This window comes from Oncorhynchus tshawytscha, linkage group LG11 (assembly GCF_018296145.1).
Source record: "Oncorhynchus tshawytscha isolate Ot180627B linkage group LG11, Otsh_v2.0, whole genome shotgun sequence".
Classification (NCBI taxonomy): Eukaryota; Metazoa; Chordata; class Actinopteri; order Salmoniformes; family Salmonidae; genus Oncorhynchus; species Oncorhynchus tshawytscha.
Window position 1 is genome coordinate 54,603,810 of NC_056439.1, and position 26,238 is coordinate 54,630,047.

The window sequence follows — 26,238 nt, forward strand, 5'->3', positions numbered from 1 at the left end:
TAACGTCACCCCATCTAGCTATATTAGTGGTCGACGCTAACGTCACCCCATCTAGCTATATTAGTGGTCGACGCTTAACGTCACCCCATCTAGCTATATTAGTGGTCGACGCTTAACGTCACCCCATCTAGCTATATTAGTGGTCGACGCTTAACGTCACCCCATCTAGCTATATTAGTGGTCGACGCTAACGTCACCCCATCTAGCTATATTATAACGTCACCCCATCTAGCTATATTAGTGGTCGACGCTAACGTCACCCCATCTAGCTATATTAGTGGTCGACGCTTAACGTCACCCCATCTAACTATATTAGTGGTCGATGCTTAACGTCACCCCATCTAACTATATTAGTGGTCGATGCTTAACGTCACCCCCATCTAACTATATTAGTGGTCGACGCTTAACGTCACCCCATCTAGCTATATTAGTGGTCGATGCTTAACGTCACCCCATCTAGCTATATTAGTGGTCGACGCTTAACGTCCACCCATCTAACTATATTAGTGGTCGACGCCTAACGTCACCCCATCTAGCTATATTAGTGGTCGACGCTTAACGTCACCCCATCTAACTATATTAGTGGTCGACGCTTAACGTCACCCCATCTAACTATATTAGTGGTCGACGCTTAACGTCAGATAACACTGAATTTGTCCTTCCGTCCGGTTATTTACCCTGTTATACAGCGTCAGTTGCCCAGTTGGGGGCAAACTCGGGGAAGAATAGCATTTTCCAACATTGCTTGTAATTCTCTCGGAGTGAGGATGGCGCTGAAAAGGATCCACAAGGTAACGGGCTCACTAGGTTGCTTTAGTGAAAACCAACAAAAAAAACGCTCGTTAACTCGATTGTTGATGTACGTCGTTAGCTATCGCTAGTTAACGTTTTTAATGATGGCTAAAGTTAGCTATAGCTAGCTAACGCCCCGTTCCCATATCCAAATACTGTTTTGTCTTTCCATCTGTGCCATCGGTTTGTTGACACTAGACTGGCTAACTCGTTAGGTAGTATGTAGCTACCTAGCTAGTACCATTTGTATTATTAGTTATTTGGGTGTCAAACTACTGATTTCAGCACTTAAAGAATAGCCTGTAATTTATACGTTATGATTTTTGTTGTTGTTAATACAATCTAGTTAAGGGGACGTCTAGCTAACGTTAGGGGGACGTCTAGCTAACGTTAAGGGGACGTCTAGCTAACGTTAAGGGGACGTCTAGCTAACGTTAAGGGGACGTCTAGCTAACGTTAAGGGGACGTCTAGCTAACGTTAAGGGGACGTCTAGCTAACGTTAAGGGGACGTCTAGCTAACGTTAAGGGGACGTCTAGCTAACGTTAAGGGGACGTCTAGCTAACGTTAAGGGGACGTCTAGCTAACGTTAAGGGGCGTCTAGCTAACGTTAAGGGGCGTCTAGCTAACGTTAAGGGGGCGTCTAGCTAACGTTAAGGGGCGTCTAGCTAACGTTAAGGGGCGTCTAGCTAACGTTAAGGGGCGTCTAGCTAACGTTAAGGGGCGTCTAGCTAACGTTAAGGGGGGCGTCTAGCTAACGTTAAGGGGCGTCTAGCTAACGTTAAGGGGCGTCTAGCTAACGTTAGGGGACGTCTAGCTAACGTTAGGGGGCGTCTAGCTAACGTTAGGGGGCGTCTAGCTAACGTTAGGGGGACGTCTAGCTAACGTTAGGGGGACGTCTAGCTAACGTTAGGGGGACGTCTAGCTAACGTTAGGGGGACGTCTAGCTAACGTTAGGGGACGTCTAGCTAACGTTAGGGGGACGTCTAGCTAACGTTAAGGGGACGTCTAGCTAACGTTAGGGGGACGTCTAGCTAACGTTAGGGGGACGTCTAGCTAACGTTAAGGGGACGTCTAGCTAACGTTAAGGGGACGTCTAGCTAACGTTAGGGGAATTTCAGTCATCGTTGTTGTGATGCCAGCTAGATGTTAGCTGAAATGTAGATAGCCATCACAACCAGACCTAGTTAACAGTTACCGGTAACGAAACGTTAGTAAAATGTACATGTAAGAGACGAGGTAACTAGCTAGGTGGATAAAATGTTAGCTAGGTGGATCACTAACAATGTAACTGAATATAAATGTGTGTATCTAATTCTTGTACTCTTATCTGAACCTGCTCCTCTATAAGCCACTAGCCAGCGACACCTCAGCCATTTTGATGAGGTTGGGCCATTGATATCCCAATGGAGAGTCCCCTGGGGTGGAGTGTGGGACACATGAATACAGACATCACTGGTTATCACTCACTGTTACACATCAGCAGGTGTAGTTAACGGTTCATATTTGATTTAAAGCCATTTTAAAACGGTGTTGTTTTTAAAGGGGCTTAAATGAAGTTACATAAATACAACATAGGTAATGCCACACAAACTCTGTGGTCGGCTGTTGTTTGGACGTACTGCCAAAATGATCTAAAACAGCGTTGGAGGCGGCTTATGGTAGAGAAATTAACATGAAGTTATCAGGTAACAGCTCTGGTGGACATTCCTGTACGCTCCCTCAACTTGAATGGACTGTAGCATTGTGTGCATTTTATTTACCCCAGAGCTGCAAAGAGCTGCAGTTAGTTCCAGAATGGGTGGCAAGGAATGTTAGTCCCAAATATTCCCAAAACTAAATGCATTGTATTTAGGACTAAACCCTAATAAACCTCAACGAAATCTTGTTATTGAACAAGTTGAGGTGACTAAACTGCTTGGAGTAACCCTGGATTGTAAACTGTCATGGTCAAAACATATTGATACAACAGTAGCTAAGATGGGGAGAAGTCTGTCCATAATAATGTGCTGCTCTGCCTGACTAAATTCCCAATCTGGCCCTCAAACCATCAGTCATCTAATAATCCCCAGTTTACAATTGGCTCATTCATCCCCCCTCCTCTCCTCTGTAACTATTCCCCGGGTCAATGAGAACGTGTTCTCAGTCAATTTACCTGGTAATTTACCTGATAAATAAAAAATAACACTATCAACAAGGCAGGTCCTACAGGCCCTAGTTTCTACCTTCTTAACAGCACTATCAACAAGGCAGGTCCTACAGGCCCTAGTTTCTACCTTCTGAACAACACTATCAACAAGGCAGGTCCTACAGGCCCTAGTTTTGTCGCACCTAGGCTACTGTTCAGTCGTGTGGTCAGGTGCCACAAAGAGGGTCTTAAGAAAATTGCAATTGCCTCAGGACAGCACAGCTGGCCCTTAAAAGTACACAGAGAGCTAACATGAATAATATGCATGTCAATCTCTCCTGGTTCAAAGTGGAAGAGATTGATGTCATCACTACTTTTTTTGTAAGAAGTGTTGACAAGCTGAATGCACAGAGCTGTCTGTTTTTTAAAATACTAGCACACAGCTCAGACACCCATGCATACCCCACAAGACATGCCACCAGAGATCTCTTCACAGTCCCCAAGCTAGAACAGACTATGGGAGGCGCACAGTACTACGTAGAACCATGGCTACATGGAATTCTATTCCACATCAAAATATATAAAAAACGGGTATAAATGCACCTTATGGAACAGCTGTGACTGTGAAGAGACCCACACACAGGTACATACATACGCATACATTGTAGTATTGCTATATGGTGGTATTATACATGTAGTGGTGTAATAATGTCATGATCTTTTGTTTTATGTGTAATGTAAGTGCTCTACCGTGTTTGGACCCCAGGAAGAGTAGCTGCTGTCTTGGCAGGAACTAATGGGGATCCATAATAAACCCCAGGAAGAGTAGCTGCTATCTTGGCAGGAACTAATGGGGATCCATAATAAACCCCAGGAAGAGTAGCTGCTGTCTTGGCAGGAACTAATGGGGATCCATAATAAACCCCAGGAAGAGTAGCTGCTGTCTTGGCAGGAACTAATGGGGATCCATAATAAACCTCAGGAAGAGTAGCTGCTATCTTGGCAGGAACTAATGGGGATCCATAATAAACCCCAGGAAGAGTAGCTGCTGTCTTGGCAGGAACTAATGGGGATCCATAATAAACCCCAGGAAGAGTAGCTGCTGTCTTGGCACGAACTAATGGGGATCCATAGTAAACCCCAGGAAGAGTAACTGCTGTCTTGGCAGGAACTAATGGGGGTCCATAATAAACCCCAGGAAGCGTAGCTGCTGTCTTGGCAGGAACTAATGGGGATCCATAATAAACCCCAGGAAGAGTAGCTGCTGTCTTGGCAGGAACTAATGGGGATCCATAGTAAACCCCAGGAAGAGTAGCTGCTGCCCTGGCAGGAACTAATGGGGATCCATAATAAACCCCAGGAAGAGTAGCTGCTGTCTTGGCAGGAACTAATGGGGATCCATAATAAACCCCAGGAAGAGTAGCTGCTGTCTTGGCAGGAACTAATGGGGATCCATAGTAAACCCCAGGAAGAGTAGCTGCTGCCCTGGCAGGAACTAATGGGGATCCATAATAAACCCCAGGAAGAGTAGCTGCTGTCTTGGCAGGAACTAATGGGGATCCATAATAAACCCCAGGAAGAGTAGCTGCTGTCTTGGCAGGAACTAATGGGGATCCATAATAAACCCCAGGAAGAGTAGCTGCTGCCTTGGCAGGAACTAATGGGGATCCATAATAAACCCCAGGAAGAGTAGCTGCTGTCTTGGCAGGAACTAATGGGGATCCATAATAAACCAAATCAAATCAAATCAAATTTTATTTGTCACATACACATGGTTAGCAGATGTTAATGCGAGTGTAGCGAAATGCTTGTGCTTCTAGTTCCGACAATGCAGTAATAACGAGCAAGTAATCTAACTAACAATTCCAAAAAAAAAAACTACGGTCATACACAGTGTAAGGGGATAAAGAATATGTACATAAGGATATATGAATGAGTGATGGTACAGAGCAGCATAGGCAAGATACAGTAGATGATATCGAGTACAGTATATACATATGAGATAAGTATGTAAACCAAGTGGCATAGTTAAAGTGGCTAGTGATACATGTATTACATAAGGATGCAGTCGATGATATAGAGTACAGTATCAACGTATGCATATGAGATGAACAATGTAGGGTAAGTAACATTATATAAGGTAGCATTGTTTAAAGTGGCTAGTGATATATTTACATCATTTCCCATCGATTCCCATGATTAAAGTGGCTGGAGTAGAGTCAGTGTCATTGACAGTGTGTTGGCAGTAGCCACTCAATGTTAGTGGTGGCTGTTTAACAGTCTGATGGCCTTGAGATAGAAGCTGTTTTTCAGTCTCTCGGTCCCAGCTTTGATGCACCTGTACTGACCTCGCCTTCTGGATGGCAGCGGGGTGAACAGGCAGTGGCTCGGGTGGTTGATGTCCTTGATGATCTTTATGGCCTTCCTGTAGCATCGGGTGGTGTAGGTGTCCTGGAGGGCAGGTAGTTTGCCCCCGGTGATGCGTCAGATTAGCCTTGTTAAAATCCCCAGCTACAATGAATGCAGCCTCCGGATAAATCGTTTCCAGTTTGCAGAGAGTTAAATAAAGTTCGTTCAGAGCCATCGATGTGTCTGCGGACGACCAAACCCCAGGAAGAGTAGCTGCTGCCTTGGCAGGAACTAATGGGGATCTATAATAAACCCCAGGAAGAGTAGCTGCTGCCTTTGGCAGGAACTAATGGGGATCCATAATAAACCCCAGGAAGATCTGCTGCTGCCTTGGCAGGAACTAATGGGGATCCATAGTAAACCCCAGGAAGAGTAGCTGCTGCCTTTGGCAGGAACTAATGGGGATCCATAATAAACCCCAGGAAGATCTGCTGCTGCCTTGGCAGGAACTAATGGGGATCCATAGTAAACCCCAGGAAGAGTAGCTGCTGCCTTTTGCAGGAACTTATGGGATCCATAATAAACCCCAGGAAGAGTAGCTGCTGCCTTGGCAGGAACTAATGGGGATCTATAATAAACCCCAGGAAGAGTAGCTGCTGCCTTTGGCAGGAACTAATGGGGATCCATAATAAACCCCAGGAAGAGTAGCTGCTGCCTTGGCAGGAACTTACGGGGATCCTTAATAAACCCCAGGAAGAGTAGCTGCTGCCTTGGCAGGAACTTATGGGGATCCATAATAAACTCCAGGAAGAGTAGCTGCTTCCTTGGCAGGAACTTACGGGGATCCATAATAAACCCCAGGTAGAGTAGCTACTGCCTTGGCAGGAACTAATGGGGGATCCCTAATAAATGCAAATTGTCATGCTGAGACAGGAAACGGCCTTCACCAAACTGTTCCCACAATGCTGTAGTGTTAAGATGTCCCTTCATTGTAACTAAAGGGTCAAGCCCGAATCATGAAAAACAGACCCAGACCATTATTCCCCCTCCACCAATCTTTAGTTGACACTATGCATTCGGGCAGGTAGCGTTCTCCTGGCATCTGCCAAACTCAGATTCGTCTTTTCGACTGCCAGGTGGTGAAGTGTGATTCATCACTCCAGAGAACGCGTTTCCACTACTCCAGAGTCCAATGGCAGCAAGCTTTACAACCCTTCAACAGTGTAGGTACAGCAATAGTTGTCTAGGATGGCCATGACTAGACTGCAGTGTAGGTACAGCAATAGTTGTCTAGGATGGCCATGACTAGACTGCAGTGTAGGTACAGCAATAGTTGTCTAGGATGGCCATGACTAGACTGCAGTGTAGGTACAGCAATAGTTGTCTAGGATGGCCATGACTAGACTGCAGTGTAGGTACAGCAATAGTTGTCTATTGCCTGTTCACCCCGCTATCATCCAGAAGGCGAGGTCAGTACAGGTGCATCAAAGCTGGGACCGAGAGACTGAAAAACAGCTTCTATCTCAAGGCCATCAGACTGTTAAACAGCCACCACTAACATTGAGTGGCTACTGCCAACACACTGACACTGACTCAACTCCAGCCACTTTAATAATGGGAATTGATGGGAAATGATGTAAATATATCACTAGCCACTTTAAACAATGCTACCTTATATAATGTTTACATACCCTACATTATTCATCTCATATGCATACGTATATACTGTACTCTATATCATCGACTGCATCCTTATGTAATACATGTATCACTAGCCACTTTAACTATGCCACTTTGTTTACATACTCATCTCATATGTATATACTGTACTCGATATCAGCTACTGTATCTTGCCTATGCTGCTCTGTACCATCACTCATTCATATATCCTTATGTACATATTCTTTATCCCCTTACACTGTGTATAAGACAGTAGTTTTGGAATTGTTAGTTAGATTACTTGTTGGTTATTACTGCATTGTCGGAACTAGAAGCACAAGCATTTCGCTACACTCGCATTAACATCTGCTAACCATGTGTATGTGACAAATAAAATTTGATTTGATTTGGATGGCCATGACTAGACTGCAGTGTAGGTACAGCAATAGTTGTCTAGGATGGCCATGACTAGACTGCAGTGTAGGTACAGCAATAGTTGTCTAGGATGGCCATGACTAGACAGCAGTGTAGGTACAGCAATAGTTGTCTAGGATGGCCATGACTAGACTGCAGTGTAGGTACAGCAATAGTTGTCTAGGATGGCCATGACTAGACTGCAGTGTAGGTACAGCAATAGTTGTCTAGGATGGCCATGACTAGACTGCAGTGTAGGTACAGCAATAGTCTAGGATGGCCATGACTAGACTGCAGTGTAGGTACAGCAATAGTTGTCTAGGATGGCCATGACTAGACTGCAGTGTAGGTACAGCAATAGTTGTCTAGGATGGCCATGACTAGACTGCAGTGTAGGTACAGCAATAGTTCTCTAGGATGGCCATGACTAGACTGCAGTGTAGGTACAGCAATAGTTGTCTAGGATGACCATGACTAGACTGCAGTGTAGGTACAGCAATAGTTGTCTAGGATGGCCATGACTAGACTGCAGTGTAGGTACAGCAATAGTTGTCTAGGATGACCATGACTAGACTGCAGTGTAGGTACAGCAATAGTTGTCTAGGATGGCCATGACTAGACAGCAGTGTAGGTACAGCAATAGTTCTCTAGGATGACCATGACTAGACTGCAGTGTAGGTACAGCAATAGTTGTCTAGGATGACCATGACTAGACTGCAGTGTAGGTACAGCAATAGTTGTCTAGGATGGCCATGACTAGACTGCAGTGTAGGTACAGCAATAGTTGTCTAGGATGGCCATGACTAGACTGCAGTGTAGGTACAGCAATAGTCTAGGATGGCCATGACTAGACTGCAGTGTAGGTACAGCAATAGTTGTCTAGGATGGCCATGACTAGACAGCAGTGTAGGTACAGCAATAGTTGTCTAGGATGGCCATGACTAGACTGCAGTGTAGGTACAGCAATAGTTGTCTAGGATGGCCATGACTAGACTGCAGTGTAGGTACAGCAATAGTTGTCTAGGATGGCCATGACTACATGATGTAAACATTATTAATAGGGGCAGCAGGTAACTTAGTGGTTAGAGCTTTGGGCCAGTAACCGAAAGGTTGGTGGATTGAATCCCCAAGCTGACAAGGTAAAAATCTGTCTTTCTGCCCCTGAACAAGGCAATTAACTCACTGTTCCCCGGTAGGCCATCATTTTAAATACGAATTTGAATCTGTTTTAATCCAATCAACTATATGCACTAAGGTTGTCTGATGCTTTAAGCACACTGTTTGATTAAATAAACACACAAATGACTAGAGGGAGTCTGACCCGCAATTGATTTGATTGGGCCTGTGGGTCTGGCTCAGACTTGCTGCACCATGTTAAAAAGGACTGCTAGTGACCAGCACCCACTGTCTCTGTCTCTCCTCCCTGCTGCAGCGACCACCACATAAACACTTGGATGTTATCGCGCTATCCGTGTTGCTGAAGCTGCAACACAACTTTTCAGTCAGAAATGGCTGTAATTATCATCCTGAAATCCCTCATTTGTTTAGGAAAAACATTCCCTCAACCCTGACTCTTCACGTGTGACGTATGTGTCACATGCCCGTGATCAACAGGGCCTGACCTATAGCCTATCATAATCATATCAATACATTTGTTATAACAAACTCTGAACATCGTTAAAAAAAAATCCACATTTTGTTACCTTACAGATTTGTTAAATTCTTTGCGACATGTTGTGGTTGGTGCTCACGGAATCAGTAGGCTATTAAACAAACACTCAAAACAGAAGCAGGTTCTGTCATATTTCATACAGAGCTTTCAGAAAGCATTCAGACCCCTTCGGGTTTTTCCCCATTTTGTTACCTTACATTCTTATTCTAAAATGGATTGTGTCAAGGCACAGATCTGTTGAAGGCAGAGTCAGACGGTTCTGTCTGCTACCGCACGGCAAGCGGTACCGCAACGCCAAGTCGAGGTCCTGCTGCTACTCGCTGTTTATTATCTATGCATGGTCACTTTATCCCTACCGACATGTACATATTGGCTCAACTAATAGTCTCCACATTGACCCTGTACCGGTGCACCCTGTATATAGCCTCCACATTGACTCTGTACCGGTACCCCCTGTATATAGCCTCCACATTGACTCTGTACCGGTACCCCCTGTATATAGCCTCCACATTGACTCAGTACCGGTGCACCCTGTATATAGCCTCCACACTGACTCAGTACCGGTACCCCCTGTATATAGCCTCCACACTGACTCAGTACCGGTACCCCTGTATATAGCCTCCACATTGACTCTGTACTGGTACCCCTGTATATAGCCTCCACACTGACTCAGTACCGATACCCCCTGTATATAGTCTCCACATTGACTCTGTACCATAACACCCTGTATATAGCCTCCACATTGACCCTGTACCGGTGCACCCTGTATTTAGTCTCCACATTGACTCTGTACTGGTACCACCTGTATATAGCTTCCACATTGACCCTGTACCGGTGCACCCTGTAATTAGCCTCCACATTGACCCTGTACCGGTGCACCCTGTATTTAGCCTCCACATTGACTCTCTACTGGTACCCCCTGTATATAGCCTCCACATTGACTCTGTACCGGTACCCCCTGTATATAGCCTCCACACTGACTCAGTACCGGTACCCCCTGTATATAGCCTCCACACTGACTCAGTACCGGTACCCCCTGTATATAGCCTCCACATTGACTCTGTACTGGTACCCCCTGTATATAGCCTCCACACTGACTCAGTACCGATACCCCCTGTATATAGTCTCCACATTGACTCTGTACCATAACACCCTGTATATAGCCTCCACATTGACCCTGTACCGGTGCACCCTGTATATAGCCTCCACATTGACTCTGTACCGGTGCACCCTGTATTTAGTCTCCACATTGACTCTGTACTGGTACCACCTGTATATAGCCTCCACATTGACCCTGTACCGGTGCACCCTGTAATTAGCCTCCACATTGACCCTGTACCGGTGCACCCTGTATTTAGCCTCCACATTGACTCTCTACTGGTACCCCCTGTATATAGCCTCCACATTGACTCTGTACCGGTACCCCTGTATATAGCCTCCACATTGACTCTGTACCGTAACACCCTGTATATAGCCTCCACATTGACTCTGTACCGGTACCCCCTGTATATAGCCTCCACATTGACTCTGTACCGGTACCCCCTGTATATAGCCTCCACATTGACTCTGTACCGGTACCCCTGTATATAGCCTCCACATTGACTCTGTACCGGTACCCCCTGTATATAGCCTCCACATTGACTCTGTACTGTTACCCCCTGTATATAGCCTCCACATTGACTCTGTACTGGTACCCCTGTATATAGCCTCCACATTGACTCTGTACCGGTACCCCTGTATATAGCCTCCACATTGACTCTGTACCGTAACACCCTGTATATAGCCTCCACATTGACTCTGTACCGTAACACCCTGTATATAGCCTCCACATTGACTCTGTACCGTAACACCCTGTATATAGCCTCCACATTGACTCTGTACCGTAACACCCTGTATATAGCCTCCACATTGACTCTCTACCGTAACACCCTGTATATAGCCTCCACATTGACTCTGTACCGGTACCCCCTGTATATAGCCTCCACATTGACTCTGTACCGGTACCCCCTGTATATAGCCTCCACATTGACTCTGTACCGTAACACCCTGTATATAGCCTCCACATTGACTCTGTACCGTAACACCCTGTATATAGCCTCGTTATTTTATTTAGTAAATATTAACTTAACTCTTTTCTTAAATACATTGTTGGTTAAGGGCTTGTAAGTAAGCTGGCAGGGTAGCCTAATGGTTAGAGCGTTGGACTAGTAACCGGAAGGTTGCAAGTTCAAACCCCCGAGCTGACAAGGTACAAATCTGTCGTTCTGCCCCTGAACAGGCAGTTAACCCACTGTTCCTAGGCCGTCATTGAAAATAAGAATTTGTTCTTAACTGACTTGCCTAGTTAAATAAAGGTAAAAACCATTTTAAAAATTACGTTATATTCGGCGCATGTGACAAATAACATTTGCTGAAAGGCAGCTAAAGGACTCCGACCACGAGAAACAAGATTATCTGGTCTGATGAAACCAAGATTGAAGTCTTTGGTCTAAATGCCAAGTGTCACATCTGGAGGAAATCTGGCACCATCCCTACGGTGAAGCATGGTGGCAGCATCATGCTGTGGGGATGTTTTTCAGTGGTAGGGACTGGGAGACTAGTCAGGATTTAGGGAAAGATGAACGGAGAAAAGTACAGATCTCCTTGATGAAAACCTGGTCAGGACCTCAGACTGGGATGAAGGTTCATCTTCCAACAGGACAATGACCCTAAGAACACAGCCAAGACAATGCAGGAGTGACTTTGGTACAAGTCTCTGAATGTCCTTGTGTGGCCCAGCCAGAGCCCGGACTTGAAGCCAATCTAATGTCTCTTGAGAGACCTGAAAATAGCTGTGCAGCGACGCTCCCCATCAACCTGACAGATCTTGAGAGGATCTGCAGAGAATGGGAGAAACTCCCCAAATACAGGTCTGCCAAGCTTGTAGCGTCATACCCAAGAAGACTCGAGGCTGTAATCACTTTTTATAAAATTGCGCGTGTTTCTAAAACCCTGTTTTTGGCTGTAACGTAACAAAATGTGGGAAAAGGTAAGCGGTCTGAATACACTGTATATATGGATGATTTCTAAAGCCAGGCACATTTAACAGTTAGGCTGTTGATTCTAGACTTCATTCATTTGGTGTCCTCTCTCCTCAGTTTTCTTAGACAGTTAAAAGTCTGTTTTCTCATCTCCTAACTACACTCCTTCCTCCACCACATTGTTGTCAATATGGTGGTTGGCTTTACACTGCTCTACTGTTGACCAGGGCCCATAGGGTAGTGCTCTACTGTTGACCAGGGCCCATAGGGTAGTGCTCTACTGTTGACCAGGGCCCATAGGGTAGTGCTCTACTGTTGACCAGGACCCATAGGGTAGTGTACTACTGTTGACCAGGACCCATAGGGTAGTGTACTACTGTTGACCAGGGCCCATAGGGTAGTGCACTACTGTTGACCAGGACCCATAGGGTAGTGTACTACTGTTGACCAGGACCCATAGGGTAGTGCTCTACTGTTGACCAGGACCCATAGGGTAGTGCTCTACTGTTGACCAGGACCCATAGGGTAGTGTACTACTGTTGACCAGGACCCATAGGGTAGTGTATGACTGTTGACCAGGACCCATAGGGTAGTGCTCTACTGTTGACCAGGGCCCATAGGGTAGTGCTCTACTGTTGACCAGGACCCATAGGGTAGTGCTCTACTGTTGACCAGGACCCATAGTGTAGTGTACTACTGTTGACCAGGGCCCATAGCTAGGACCCATAGGGTAGTGTTCTACTGTTGACCAGGACCCATAGTGTAGTGTACTACTGTTGACCAGGACCCATAGGGTAGTGTATGACTGTTGACCAGGACCCATAGGGTAGTGCTCTACTGTTGACCAGGGCCCATAGGGTAGTGCTCTACTGTTGACCAGGACCCATAGGGTAGTGCTCTACTGTTGACCAGGACCCATAGCTAGGACCCATAGGGTAGTGCTCTACTGTTGACCAGGACCCATAGGGTAGTGCTCTACTGTTGACCAGGGCCCATAGGGTAGTGCTCTACTGTTGACCAGGACCCATAGGGTAGTGCTCTACTGTTGACCAGGGCCCATAGGGTAGGTCTCTACTGTTGACCAGGGCCCATAGGGTAGTGCTCTACTGTTGACCAGGACCCATAGGGTAGTGCTCTACTGTTGACCAGGACCCATAGGGTAGTGCTCTACTGTTGACCAGGACCCATAGGGTAGTGCTCTATTGTTGACCAGGACCCATAGGGTAGTGAACAACTGTTGACCAGGACCCATAGGGTAGTGTACTACTGTTGACCAGGGCCCATAGGGTAGTGTACTACTGTTGACCAGGACCCATAGGGTAGTGTACTACTGTTGACCAGGACCCATAGCTAGGACCCATAGGGTAGTGTTCTAATGTTGACCAGGACCCATAGTGTAGTGCTCTACTGTTGACCAGGACCCATAGGGTAGTGAACAACTGTTGACCAGGACCCATAGGGTAGTGTACTACTGTTGACCAGGGCCCATAGGGTAGTGCTCTACTGTTGACCAGGACCCATAGGGTAGTGCTCTACTGTTGACCAGGACCCATAGGGTAGTGCTCTACTGTTGACCAGGACCCATAGGGTAGTGAACAACTGTTGACCAGGACCCATAGGGTAGTGAACAACTGTTGACCAGGACCCATAGGGTAGTGTACTACTGTTCACCAGGACCCATAGGGTAGTGCTCTACTGTTGACCAGGACCCATAGGGTAGTGCTCTACTGTTGACCAGGGCCCATAGGGTAGTGCTCTACTGTTGACCAGGACCCATAGGGTAGTGTACTACTGTTGACCAGGACCCATAGGGTAGTGTACTACTGTTGACCAGGACCCATAGGGTAGTGTACTACTGTTGACCAGGGCCCATAGGGTAGTGTACTACTGTTGACCAGGACCCATAGGGTAGTGTACTACTGTTGACCAGGACCTATAGCTAGGACCCATAGTGTAGTGCTCTACTGTTGACCAGGGCCCATAGGGTAGTGTACTACTGTTGACCAGGACCCATAGGGTAGTGCTCTACTGTTGACCAGGACCCATAGGGTAGTGTACTACTGTTGACCAGGACCCATAGGGTAGTGTACTACTGTTGACCAGGACCCATAGGGTAGTGTACTACTGTTGACCAGGGCCCATAGGGTAGTGTACTACTGTTGACCAGGACCCATAGGGTAGTGTACTACTGTTGACCAGGACCCATAGGGTAGTGTACTACTGTTGACCAGGGCCCATAGGGTAGTGTACTACTGTTGACCAGGACCCATAGGGTAGTGTACTACTGTTGACCAGGACCCATAGGGTAGTGCTCTACTGTTGACCAGGACCCATAGGGTAGTATACTACTGTTGACCAGGACCCATAGGGTAGTGTACTACTGTTGACCAGGGCCCATAGGGTAGTGCTCTACTGTTGACCAGGACCCATAGGGTAATGTACTACTGTTGACCAGGACCCATAGGGTAGTGCTCTACTGTTGACCAGGACCCATAGGGTAGTGTACTACTGTTGACCAGGACCCATAGGGTAGTGTACTACTGTTGACCAGGACCCATAGGGTAGTGTACTACTGTTGACCAGGGCCCATAGGGTAGTGTACTACTGTTGACCAGGACCCATAGGGTAGTGTACTACTGTTGACCAGGACCCATAGGGTAGTGTACTACTGTTGACCAGGGCCCATAGGGTAGTGTACTACTGTTGACCAGGACCCATAGGGTAGTGTACTACTGTTGACCAGGACCCATAGGGTAGTGCTCTACTGTTGACCAGGACCCATAGGGTAGTATACTACTGTTGACCAGGACCCATAGGGTAGTGTACTACTGTTGACCAGGGCCCATAGGGTAGTGCTCTACTGTTGACCAGGACCCATAGGGTAGTGTACTACTGTTGACCAGGACCCATAGGGTAGTGTACTACTGTTGACCAGGGCCCATAGGGTAGTGCTCTACTGTTGACCAGGACCCATAGGGTAGTGTTCTACTGTTGACCAGGACCCATAGGGTAGTGTACTACTGTTGACCAGGACCCATAGGGTAGTGCTCTACTGTTGACCAGGACCCATAGGGTGGTGTTCTACTGTTGACCAGGACCCATAGGGTAGTGCTCTACTGTTGACCAGGACCCATAGGGTAGTGCTCTACTGTTGACCAGGACCCATAGGGTAGTGTACTACTGTTGACCAGGACCCATAGGGTAGTGTTCTACTGTTGACCAGGACCCATAGGGTAGTGCTCTACTGTTGACCAGGACCCATAGGGTAGTGCTCTACTGTTGACCAGGACCCATAGGGTAGTGATCTACTGTTGACCAGGACCCATAGGGTAGTGTTCTACTGTTGACCAGGACCCATAGGGTAGTGTTCTACTGTTGACCAGGACCCATAGGGTAGTGTTCTACTGTTGACCAGGACCCATAGGGTAGTGTACTACTGTTGACCAGGACCCATAGGGTAGTGTTCTACTGTTGACCAGGACCCATAGGGTAGTGTACTACTGTTGACCAGGACCCATAGGGTAGTGTACTACTGTTGACCAGGACCCATAGGGTAGTGTACTACTGTTGACCAGGACCCATAGGGTAGTGTACTACTGTTGACCAGGACCCATAGGGTAGTGTACTACTGTTGACCAGGACCCATAGGGTAGTGTACTACTGTTGACCAGGACCCATAGGGTAGTGTACTACTGTTGACCAGGACCCATAGGGTAGTGTACTACTGTTGACCAGGACCCATAGGGTAGTGTACTACTGTTGACCAGGACCCATAGGGTAGTGTACTACTGTTGACCAGGACCCATAGGGTAGTGTACTACTGTTGACCAGGACCCATAGGGTAGTGCTCTACTGTTGACCAGGACCCATAGGGTAGTGCTCTACTGTTGACCAGGACCCATAGGGTAGTGCTCTACTGTTGACCAGGACCCATAGGGTAGTGTACTACTGTTGACCAGGACCCATAGGGTAGTGTACTACTGTTGACCAGGACCCATAGGGTAGTGTACTACTGTTGACCAGGACCCATAGGGTAGTGCTCTACTGTTGACCAGGACCCATAGGGTAGTGTACTACTGTTGACCAGGACCCATAGGGTAGTGCTCTACTGTTGACCAGGACCCATAGGGTAGTGTACTACTGTTGACCAGGACCCATAGGGTAGTGTACTACTGTTGACCAGGACCCATAGGGTAGTGTACTACTGTTGACCAGGACCCATAGGGTAGTGCTCTACTGTTGACCAGGACCCATAGGGTAGTGCTCTACTGTTGACCAGGACCCATAGGGTAGTGTACTACTGTTGACCAGGACCCATAGGGTAGTGTACTACTGTTGACCAGGACCCATAGGGTAGTGTACTACTGTTGACCAGGACCCATAGGGTAGTGCTCTACTGTTGACCAGGACCCATAGGGTAGTGTACTACTGTTGACCAGGACCCATAGGGTAGTGTACTACTGTTGACCAGGACCCATAGGGTAGTGTACTACTGTTGACCAGGACCCATAGGGTAGTGCTCTACTGTTGACCAGGACCCATAGGGTAGTGTACTACTGTTGACCAGGACCCATAGGGTAGTGCTCTACTGTTGACCAGGACCCATAGGGTAGTGCTCTACTGTTGACCAGGGCCCATAGGGTAGTGTACTACTGTTGACCAGGACCCATAGGGTAGTGTACTACTGTTGACCAGGACCCATAGGGTAGTGCACTACTGTTGACCAGGACCTATAGGGTAGTGTACTACTGTTGACCAGGACCTATAGGGTAGTGTACTACTGTTGACCAGGACCTATAGGGTAGTGTACTACTGTTGACCAGGACCCATAGGGTAGTGCTCTACTGTTGACCAGGACCCATAGGTTAGTGTACTACTGTTGACCAGGACCCATAGGGTAGTGCTCTACTGTTGACCAGGACCCATAGGGTAGTGCTCTACTGTTGACCAGGACCCATAGGGTAGTGTACTACTGTTGACCAGGACCCATAGGGTAGTGTACTACTGTTGACCAGGACCCATAGGGTAGTGCTCTACTGTTGACCAGGACCCATAGGGTAGTGTACTACTGTTGACCAGGACCCATAGGGTAGTGTACTACTGTTGACCAGGACCCATAGGGTAGTGTACTACTGTTGACCAGGACCCATAGGGTAGTGCTCTACTGTTGACCAGGACCCATAGGGTAGTCTACTACTGTTGACCAGGACCCATAGGGTAGTGCTCTACTGTTGACCAGGACCCATAGGGTAGTGTTCTACTGTTGACCAGGACCCATAGGGTAGTGTACTACTGTTGACCAGGACCCATAGGGTAGTGCTCTACTGTTGACCAGGACCCATAGGGTAGTGTACTACTGTTGACCAGGACCCATAGGGTAGTGCTCTACTGTTGACCAGGACCCATAGGGTAGTGCTCTACTGTTGACCAGGACCCATAGGGTAGTGTACTACTGTTGACCAGGACCCATAGGGTAGTGTACTACTGTTGACCAGGACCCATAGGGTAGTGTACTACTGTTGACCAGGACCCATAGGGTAGTGTACTACTGTTGACCAGGACCCATAGGGTAGTGTACTACTGTTGACCAGGACCCATAGGGTAGTGTACTACTGTTGACCAGGACCCATAGGGTAGTGACCTACTGTTGACCAGGACCCATAGGGTAGTGCTCTGCTGTTGACCAGGACCCATAGGGTAGTGTACTACTGTTGACCAGGACCCATAGGGTAGTGTACTACTGTTGACCAGGACCCATAGGGTAGTGTACTACTGTTGACCAGGACCCATAGGGTAGTGCTCTACTGTTGACCAGGACCCATAGGGTAGTGTACTACTGTTGACCAGGACCCATAGGGTAGTGTACTACTGTTGACCAGGACCCATAGGGTAGTGCTCTACTGTTGACCAGGACCCATAGGGTAGTGTACTACTGTTGACCAGGACCCATAGGGTAGTGCTCTACTGTTGACCAGGACCCATAGGGTAGTGTACTACTGTTGACCAGGACCCATAGGGTAGTGCTCTACTGTTGACCAGGACCCATAGGGTAGTGTACTACTGTTGACCAGGACCCATAGGGTAGTGCTCTACTGTTGACCAGGACCCATAGGGTAGTGTACTACTGTTGACCAGGACCCATAGGTCTGTTTTCTGTAAATGTGAACAGTACAACAACTTTCCGTCATGGTAGAGGTCATTGTAGAGGTCATGGTAGAGGTCATTGTAGAGGTCATGGTAGAGGTCATTGTAGAGGTCATGTTATGCTTTACCTCATTGTATAGGTGGTGTTGAATGACCGTCTGACTGGTTCTTGGAGAAATGGCATCTTCCTTTCACAAGAACACACAGTTGGGTTGTATTCACTACTAGTATGCACCAAATGGAAGAAAACAAACAGCAACGGGGTGGGACTACCTGAACTTTTAAATACAAAACACTTGTTTTCCTTTGCCAAACGTTTTGCTACTGAGTATGCCCCCGGTATAGGTTACTTTGGGCTGATAGCCTGTCACTGGGTTGATAGCCTGTCACTGGGATTATAGGCTGTCACTGGGTTGATAGCCTGTCACTGGGATTATAGCCTGTCACTGGGATTATAGCCTGTCACTGGGATTATAGGCTGTCACTGGGCTGATAGCCTGTCACTGGGCTGATAGCCTGTCACTGGGATTATAGCCTGTCACTGGGATTATAGCCTGTCACTGGGCTGATAGCCTGTCACTGGGCTGATAGCCTGTCACTGGGATTATAGCCTGTCACTGGGATTATACCTGTCACTGGGCTGATAGCCTGTCACTGGGATTATAGGCTGTCATTCATTCTTCTTTGTTCTCAGACTGGAGCTCACCGTGTTGCTTTAATCATTCAAAATGTCTGCCTCTGGTTTACAGTTAAGTGTTCCTGGTCTCTCTTGTTGATTGGTTTAGAGCTAAGTGTTCCTGGTCTCTCTTGTTGCTTGGTTTAGAGCGAAGTGTTCCTGGTCTCTCTTGTTGATTGGTTTAGAGCTAAGTGTTCCTGGTCTCTCTTGTTGCTTGGTTTAGAGCTAAGTGTTCCTGGTCTCTCTTGTTGATTGGTTTAGAGCTAAGTGTTCCTGGTCTCTCTTGTTCCATTGCAGGAGCTGAATGATCTGGCTCGTGACCCTCCAGCACAGTGCTCAGCAGGACCAGTGGGAGATGACAGTAGGTGTCTTAGACTTTATATTTTTATGGAACTGTTGAAGGCAGTTATTCTTCATCTTGGTCCTGGAGAACCAAAGGGCTGAATATTTTTGTTTTTTTGCCCAAAAGCACTAATACACCTGATCAAAGGTGGTTAAAGATTTACAATGACCCTGAATGTGCACTAACTCTCCTTCTCCCCCTCTCCTTCCGCCAGTGTTTCACTGGCAAGCCACGATCATGGGACCTGTGAGTACCAGTCACGTAATCCCACTAGAACGGGAGAATTCTAAAGGCTTGAATGTCTGTTTTGACGAAGGTATAACATTTTCCTGGACGTACAGGTGGTTGGATCAGTCGTCATGACAGACGCTCTTTCTCTCCTTTCAGAATGACAGTCCATATCAGGGGGGCGTTTTCTTCCTGACCATTCATTTCCCGACAGACTATCCTTTCAAACCTCCTAAGGTAAGGGTCCATGTCACTTCACAAACGTTTGGAAAGGGGCTCGAAAGGGGTAGGAGGGGTGATTTACTAGTTAATGTTGTGGTAGGAGGGGTGATTTACTAGTTAATGTTGTGTGGTAGGAGGGGTGATTTACTAGTTAATGTTGTGGTAGGAGGGGTGATTTACTAGTTAATGTTGTGTGGTAGGAGGGGTGATTGATTTACTAGTTAATGTTGTGGTAGGAGGGGTGATTTACTAGTTAATGTTGTGGTAGGAGGGGTGATTTACTAGTTAATGTTGTGGTAGGAGGGGTGATTTACTAGTTAATGTTGTGGTAGGAGGGGTGATTTACTAGTTAATGTTGTGGTAGGAGGGGTGATTGATTTACTAGTTAATGTTGTGGTAGGAGGGGTGATTTACTAGTTAATGTTGTGGTAGGAGGGGTGATTTACTAGTTAATGTTGTGGTAGGAGGGGTGATTTACTAGTTAATGTTGTGTGGTAGGAGGGGTGATTTACTAGTTAATGTTGTGTGGTAGGAGGGGTGATTTACTAGTTAATGTTGTGTGGTAGGAGGGGTGATTTACTAGTTAATGTTGTGGTAGGAGGGGTGATTGATTTACTAGTTAATGTTGTGGTAGGAGGGGTGATTTACTAGTTAATGTTGTGGTAGGAGGGGTGATTTACTAGTTAATGTTGTGTGGTAGGAGGGGTGATTTACTAGTTAATGTGCGGTAGGAGGGGTGATTTACTAGTTAATGTGTGGTAGGAGGGGTGATTTACTAGTTAATGTTGTGGTAGGAGGGGTGATTTACTAGTTAATGTTGTGGTAGGAGGGGTGATTTACTAGTTAATGTTGTGTGGTAGGAGGGGTGATTTACTAGTTAATGTTGTGTGGTAGGAGGGGTGATTGATTTACTAGTTAATGTTGTGTGGTAGGAGGGGTGATTTACTAGTTAATGTTGTGTGGTAGGAGGGGTGATTTACTAGTTAATGTTGTGTGGTAGGAGGGGTGATTGATTTACTAGTTAATGTTGTGTGGTAGGAGGGGTGATTTACTAGTTAATGTTGTGTGGTAGGAGGGGTGATTTACTAGTTAATGTTGTGGTAGGAGGGGTGATTTACTAGTTAATGTTGTGCGGTAGGAGGGGTGATTTACTAGTTAATGTGTGGTAGGAGGGGTGATTTACTAGTTAATGTTGTGCGGTAGGAGGGGTGATTTACTAGTTAATGTGCGGTAGGAGGGGTGATTTACTAGTTAATGTTGTGGTAGGAGGGGTGATTTACTAGTTAATGTTGTGGTAGGAGGGGTGATTTACTAGTTAATGTTGTGTGGTAGGAGGGGTGATTTACTAGTTAATGTGCGGTAGGAGGGGTGATTTACTAGTTAATGTTGTGGTAGGAGGGGTGATTTACTAGTTAATGTTGTGTGGTAGGAGGGGTGATTTACTAGTTAATGTGCGGTAGGAGGGGTGATTTACTAGTTAATGTGCGGTAGGAGGGGTGATTTACTAGTTAATGTTGTGGTAGGAGGGGTGATTTACTAGTTAATGTTGTGGTAGGAGGGGTGATTTACTAGTTAATGTTGTGTGGTAGGAGGGGTGATTTACTAGTTAATGTGCGGTAGGAGGGGTGATTTACTAGTTAATGTTGTGGTAGGAGGGGTGATTTACTAGTTAATGTTGTGTGGTAGGAGGGGTGATTTACTAGTTAATGTGCGGTAGGAGGGGTGATTTACTAGTTAATGTGTGGTAGGAGGGGTGATTTACTAGTTAATGTTGTGTGGTAGGAGGGGTGATTTACTAGTTAATGTTGTGTGGTAGGAGGGGTGATTTACTAGTTAATGTTGTGTGGTAGGAGGGGTGATTTACTAGTTAATGTTGTGTGGTAGGAGGGGTGATTTACTAGTTAATGTTGTGTGGTAGGAGGGGTGATTTACTAGTTAATGTTGTGGTAGGAGGGGTGATTTACTAGTTAATGTTGTGGTAGGAGGGGTGATTTACTAGTTAATGTTGTGGTAGGAGGGGTGATTTACTAGTTAATGTTGTGTGGTAGGAGGGGTGATTTACTAGTTAATGTGTGGTAGGAGGGGTGATTTACTAGTTAATGTTGTGTGGTAGGAGGGGTGATTTACTAGTTAATGTTGTGTGGTAGGAGGGGTGATTTACTAGTTAATGTTGTGTGGTAGGAGGGGTGATTTACTAGTTAATGTGTGGTAGGAGGGGTGATTTACTAGTTAATGTTGTGGTAGGAGGGGTGATTTACTAGTTAATGTTGTGGTAGGAGGGTGATTTACTAGTTAATGTTGTGTGGTAGGAGGGGTGATTTACTAGTTAATGTTGTGTGGTAGGAGGGGTGATTTACTAGTTAATGTGCGGTAGGAGGGGTGATTTACTAGTTAATGTGTGGTAGGAGGGGTGATTTACTAGTTAATGTTGTGTGGTAGGAGGGGTGATTTACTAGTTAATGTTGTGTGGTAGGAGGGGTGATTTACTAGTTAATGTTGTGTGGTAGGAGGGGTGATTTACTAGTTAATGTTGTGTGGTAGGAGGGGTGATTTACTAGTTAATGTTGTGTGGTAGGAGGGGTGATTTACTAGTTAATGTTGTGTGGTAGGAGGGGTGATTTACTAGTTAATGTTGTGTGGTAGGAGGGTGATTTACTAGTTAATGTTGTGTGGTAGGAGGGGTGATTTACTAGTTAATGTGTGGTAGGAGGGGTGATTTACTAGTTAATGTTGTGTGGTAGGAGGGGTGATTTACTAGTTAATGTTGTGTGGTAGGAGGGGTGATTTATGAAATATATTAGCATTTTGTTGAATTAATATTTTCCTCTCTCTCTCTCTCTCTCTCTTTCTCCCCCAGTTAGCGTTTACCACAAGAATTTACCACCCCAATATTAACAGTAACGGCAGTATCTGTTTGGATATTCTCAGATCACAGTGGTCGCCGGCTTTAACTATTTCTAAAGGTGAGTTAGGACTACTCTGTGATGGACAGATCCACTGAAGGTGCATTATGGGGCAGTTTACCGGACACAGATTAAGCCTGGTCTCGGACTACAAAGTTATTTCAATGGAGATTGTGGAGATGTTTTCTACAATTTTTAACGTGCCTCTGTGTGTATGTATCATAAGGAATCAGACGTCACTACATCACATGGCCTAGATGTCTACGTGAGAGTCGTCTAGTGGGGATCCAAAGCCCCCCTGCTCCTGTTCCTAGTTACACTGCAGAGAAACAAGGTTTCTCACTCTTGTAACTGTCTTCCTCTGCAGTTCTGCTCTCCATTTGCTCCCTGTTATGTGATCCCAACCCAGACGACCCTCTAGTACCAGAGATCGCACGCATCTATAAAGCAGATAGTGACAAGTAAGTATCCTGTACTGCTGTCTGTTGGAGACATCCCTTCAGTGTCATTTTATATTCTGCAGATGTCAGGACATTTTTCATTCTGTATAACCCAGTGAAAATACGTTATTTTCAACAACTTTTTGGCTCACTGGGAAGTTGATAAACATAATATGTTCCTGTCTGCTTTCAGTCGGGGACCTGTACACACGATCATGGTCTACAGCCGAGACAAAGCAGAATAATGTCCGGTCTCTCAAAGCGGAATAATGCCCGTGTCTCTCGAAGGGGAATAATGCCCCGTGTCTCTCAAAGCAGAATAATGCCCTGTGTTTCTCAAAGCGGAATAATGCCCCGTGTCTCTCAAAGCAGAATCATGCCCCGTATCTCTCAAAGCGGAATAATGTCCCGTGTCTCTCAAAGCAGAATAATGCCCGGTCTCTCAAAGCAGAATAATGCCGGTCTCTCAAAGCAGAATAATGCCCCGTGTCTCTCAAAGCAGAATATTGCCCTGTGTCTCTCAAAGCAGAATCATGCCCCGTGTCTCTCAAAGCGGAATAATGTCCCGTGTCTCTCAAAGCAGAATAATGCCCGGTCTCTCAAAGCAGAATAATGCCCGGTCTCTCAAAGCAGAATAATGCCCGGTCTCTCAAAGCAGAATAATGCCCGGTCTCTCAAAGCAGAATAATGCCCGGTCTCTCAAAGCAGAATAATGCCGGTCTCTCAAAGCAGAATAATGTCCCGTGTCTCTCAAAGCAGAATAATGCCCCGTGTCTCTCTAAGCAGAATATTGCCCTGTGTCTCTCACAGCAGAATAATGCCCCGTGTCTCTCAAAGCGGAATAATGCCCCAAGTCTCTCAAAGCGGAATAATAATGTCCGGGGTCTGTGGAGAGGAGGTTGTTGTTGTGGAGGTCTATGTTTATGGCAGCATGTAGTCCTCACCCAGGGCAGGTCTCGCTGGATTCCCTGGAAGCTGTCTCATCATTCAGCCAACTACAGTCTACCACAGTCCTTGTAAGGCTTTAGTTTGCTTGTGTGTGGACAAGTTTTTTTCTGTAAAAAAAAGGGGACAATGAAAATAGTCTGGGTATCCATCAGCAGTCATATGGCTTAGGGGCTTCCTCTGACACCGCCTGGTGCACTAAGCACCGCAGCTTACATTCCCAATGACTCTTTGCTTAGTGCAGACAGAAGTCTTTGACTAGGGTGGCTGGAGTCTTTGGCTATTTTTAAGGCCTTCCTCTGACACCGCCTGGTGTAGAGGTCCTGGATGGAAGGCAGATTAGCCCCAGTGATGTACTGGGCCGTATGCACTACCCTCTTTAGTGGTTGGAGGCCGAGCAGTTGCCATACCAGGCAGTGATGCAACCAGTCAAGATGCTCTCGATGGTGCAGCTGTAGAACTTTTTGAGGATCTGAGGACCCTGGGATGATGGTGTTGATTTGAGTCATGGCCAGCCTTTCAAAGCACTTCATGGTTACAGATGTGAGTGCTACAGGGTGGTAGTCATTAAAATAATACAGTGGGGCAAAAAAGTATTTAGTCAGCCACCAATTGTGCAAGTTCTCCCACTTAAAAAGATGAGGGAGGCCTGTAATTGTCATCATAGGTACACTTCAACTATGACAGACAAAATTAGAAAAAAAATCCAGAAAATCACATTGTAGGATTTGTTATGAATTTATTTGCAAATTATGGTGGAAAATAAGTATTTGGTCAATAACAAAAGTTTCTCAATACTTTGTTATATACCCTTTGTTGGCAATGACAGAGGTCAAACGTTTTCTGTAAGTCTTCACCAGGTTTTCACACACTGTTGCTGGTATTTTGGCCCATTCCTCCATGCAGATCTCCTCTAGAGCAGTGATGTTTTGGGGCTGTTGCTGGGCAACACGGACTTTCAACTCCCTCCAAAGATTTTCTATGGGGTTGAGATCTGGAGACTGGCTGGGCCACTCCAGGACCTTGAAATGCGTCTTACGAAGCCACTCCTTCGTTGCCCGGGCGGTGTGTTTGGGATCATTGTCATGCTGAAAGACCCAGCCACGTTTCATCTTCAATGCCCTTGCTGATGGAAGGAGGTTTTCACTCAAAATCACACGATACCTGGCCCCATTCATTCTTTCCTTTACACGGATCTGTCGTCCTGCTCCCTTTGCAGAAAAACAGCCCCAAAGCATGATGTTTCCACCCCCATGCTTCACAGTAGGTATGGTGTTCTTTGGATGCAACTCAGCATTCTTTGTCCTCCAAACACGACAAGTTGAGTTTTTACCAAAAAGTTACATTTTGGTTTGATCTGACCATATGACATTCTCCCAATCTTCTTCTGGATCATCCAAATGCTCTCTAGCAAACTTCAGACGGGCCTGGACATGTACTGGCTTAAGGAGGGGGACACGTCTGGCACTGCAGGATTTGAGTCCCTGGCGGCGTAGTGTGTTACTGATGGTAGGCTTTGTTACTTTGGTCCCAGCTCTCTGCAGGTCATTCACTAGGTCCCCCCCGTGTGGTTCTGGGATTTTTGCTCACCGTTCTTGTGATCATTTTGACCCCACGGGGTGGGATCTTGCGTGGAGCCCCAGATCGAGGGAGATTATCAGTGGTCTTGTATGTCTTCCATTTCCTAATAATTGCTCCCACAGTTGATATCCCAGTCTTCCCAGCCTGGTGCAGGTCTACAATTTTGTTTCTGGAGATCTGCATGGAGGAATGGGCCAAAATACCAGCAACAGTGTGTGAAAACCTGGTGAAGACTTACAGAAAACGTTTGACCTCTGTCATTGCCAACAAAGGGTATATAACAAAGTATTGAGAAATTTTTGTTATTGACCAAATACTTATTTTCCACCATAATTTGCAAATAAATTAATTAAAAATCCTACAATGTGATTTTCTGGATTTTTTTTCTCATTTTGTCTGTCATAGTTGAAGTGTACCTATGATGACAATAACAGGCCTCTCTCATCTCATTTTAAGTGGGAGAACTTGCACAATTGGTGGCTGACTAAATACTTTTTTGCCCCACTGTATATATATTTAACATTTATTTAACCTGGCAAGTCAGTTAAGAACAAATTCTTATTTACAGTGACTGTCTACCCTGGCCAAACCCTCCCCTAACCCGGACGACGCTGGGCCAATTGTGCGCTGCCCTATGGGATTCCCGATCGCAGCCAGTTGTGATACAGCCTGGGATCGAACCAGGGTCTGTAGTGATGCCTCATTTAGGCAGATTACCTTGAC

The 26,238-nt window shown here is 46.2% G+C and overlaps 1 protein-coding gene across 2 annotated transcripts in view; it reads left to right on the forward strand.

Moving 5' to 3' along the window:
* Positions 1–561: 561 nt before the first annotated feature.
* Positions 562–26,238, forward strand: part of LOC112238160 (ubiquitin-conjugating enzyme E2 D2) — a 29,481-nt gene continuing 3,804 nt past the window's right edge. The window contains exons 1-7 of one of the 2 annotated variants that reach the window (XM_042330377.1): positions 562–791; positions 19,151–19,214; positions 19,411–19,442; positions 19,584–19,661; positions 22,504–22,609; positions 22,917–23,010; positions 23,183–23,668. In XM_042330377.1, coding sequence (XP_042186311.1) covers positions 768–791; positions 19,151–19,214; positions 19,411–19,442; positions 19,584–19,661; positions 22,504–22,609; positions 22,917–23,010; positions 23,183–23,234 — 450 coding nt within the window. In that variant the 5' untranslated portion in view covers positions 562–767 and the 3' untranslated portion in view covers positions 23,235–23,668. Of the gene's footprint in view, positions 792–19,150; positions 19,215–19,410; positions 19,443–19,583; positions 19,662–22,503; positions 22,610–22,916; positions 23,011–23,182; positions 23,669–26,238 lie in introns of those variants that run through there. The other variant, XM_042330378.1, reaches the window with a different exon arrangement.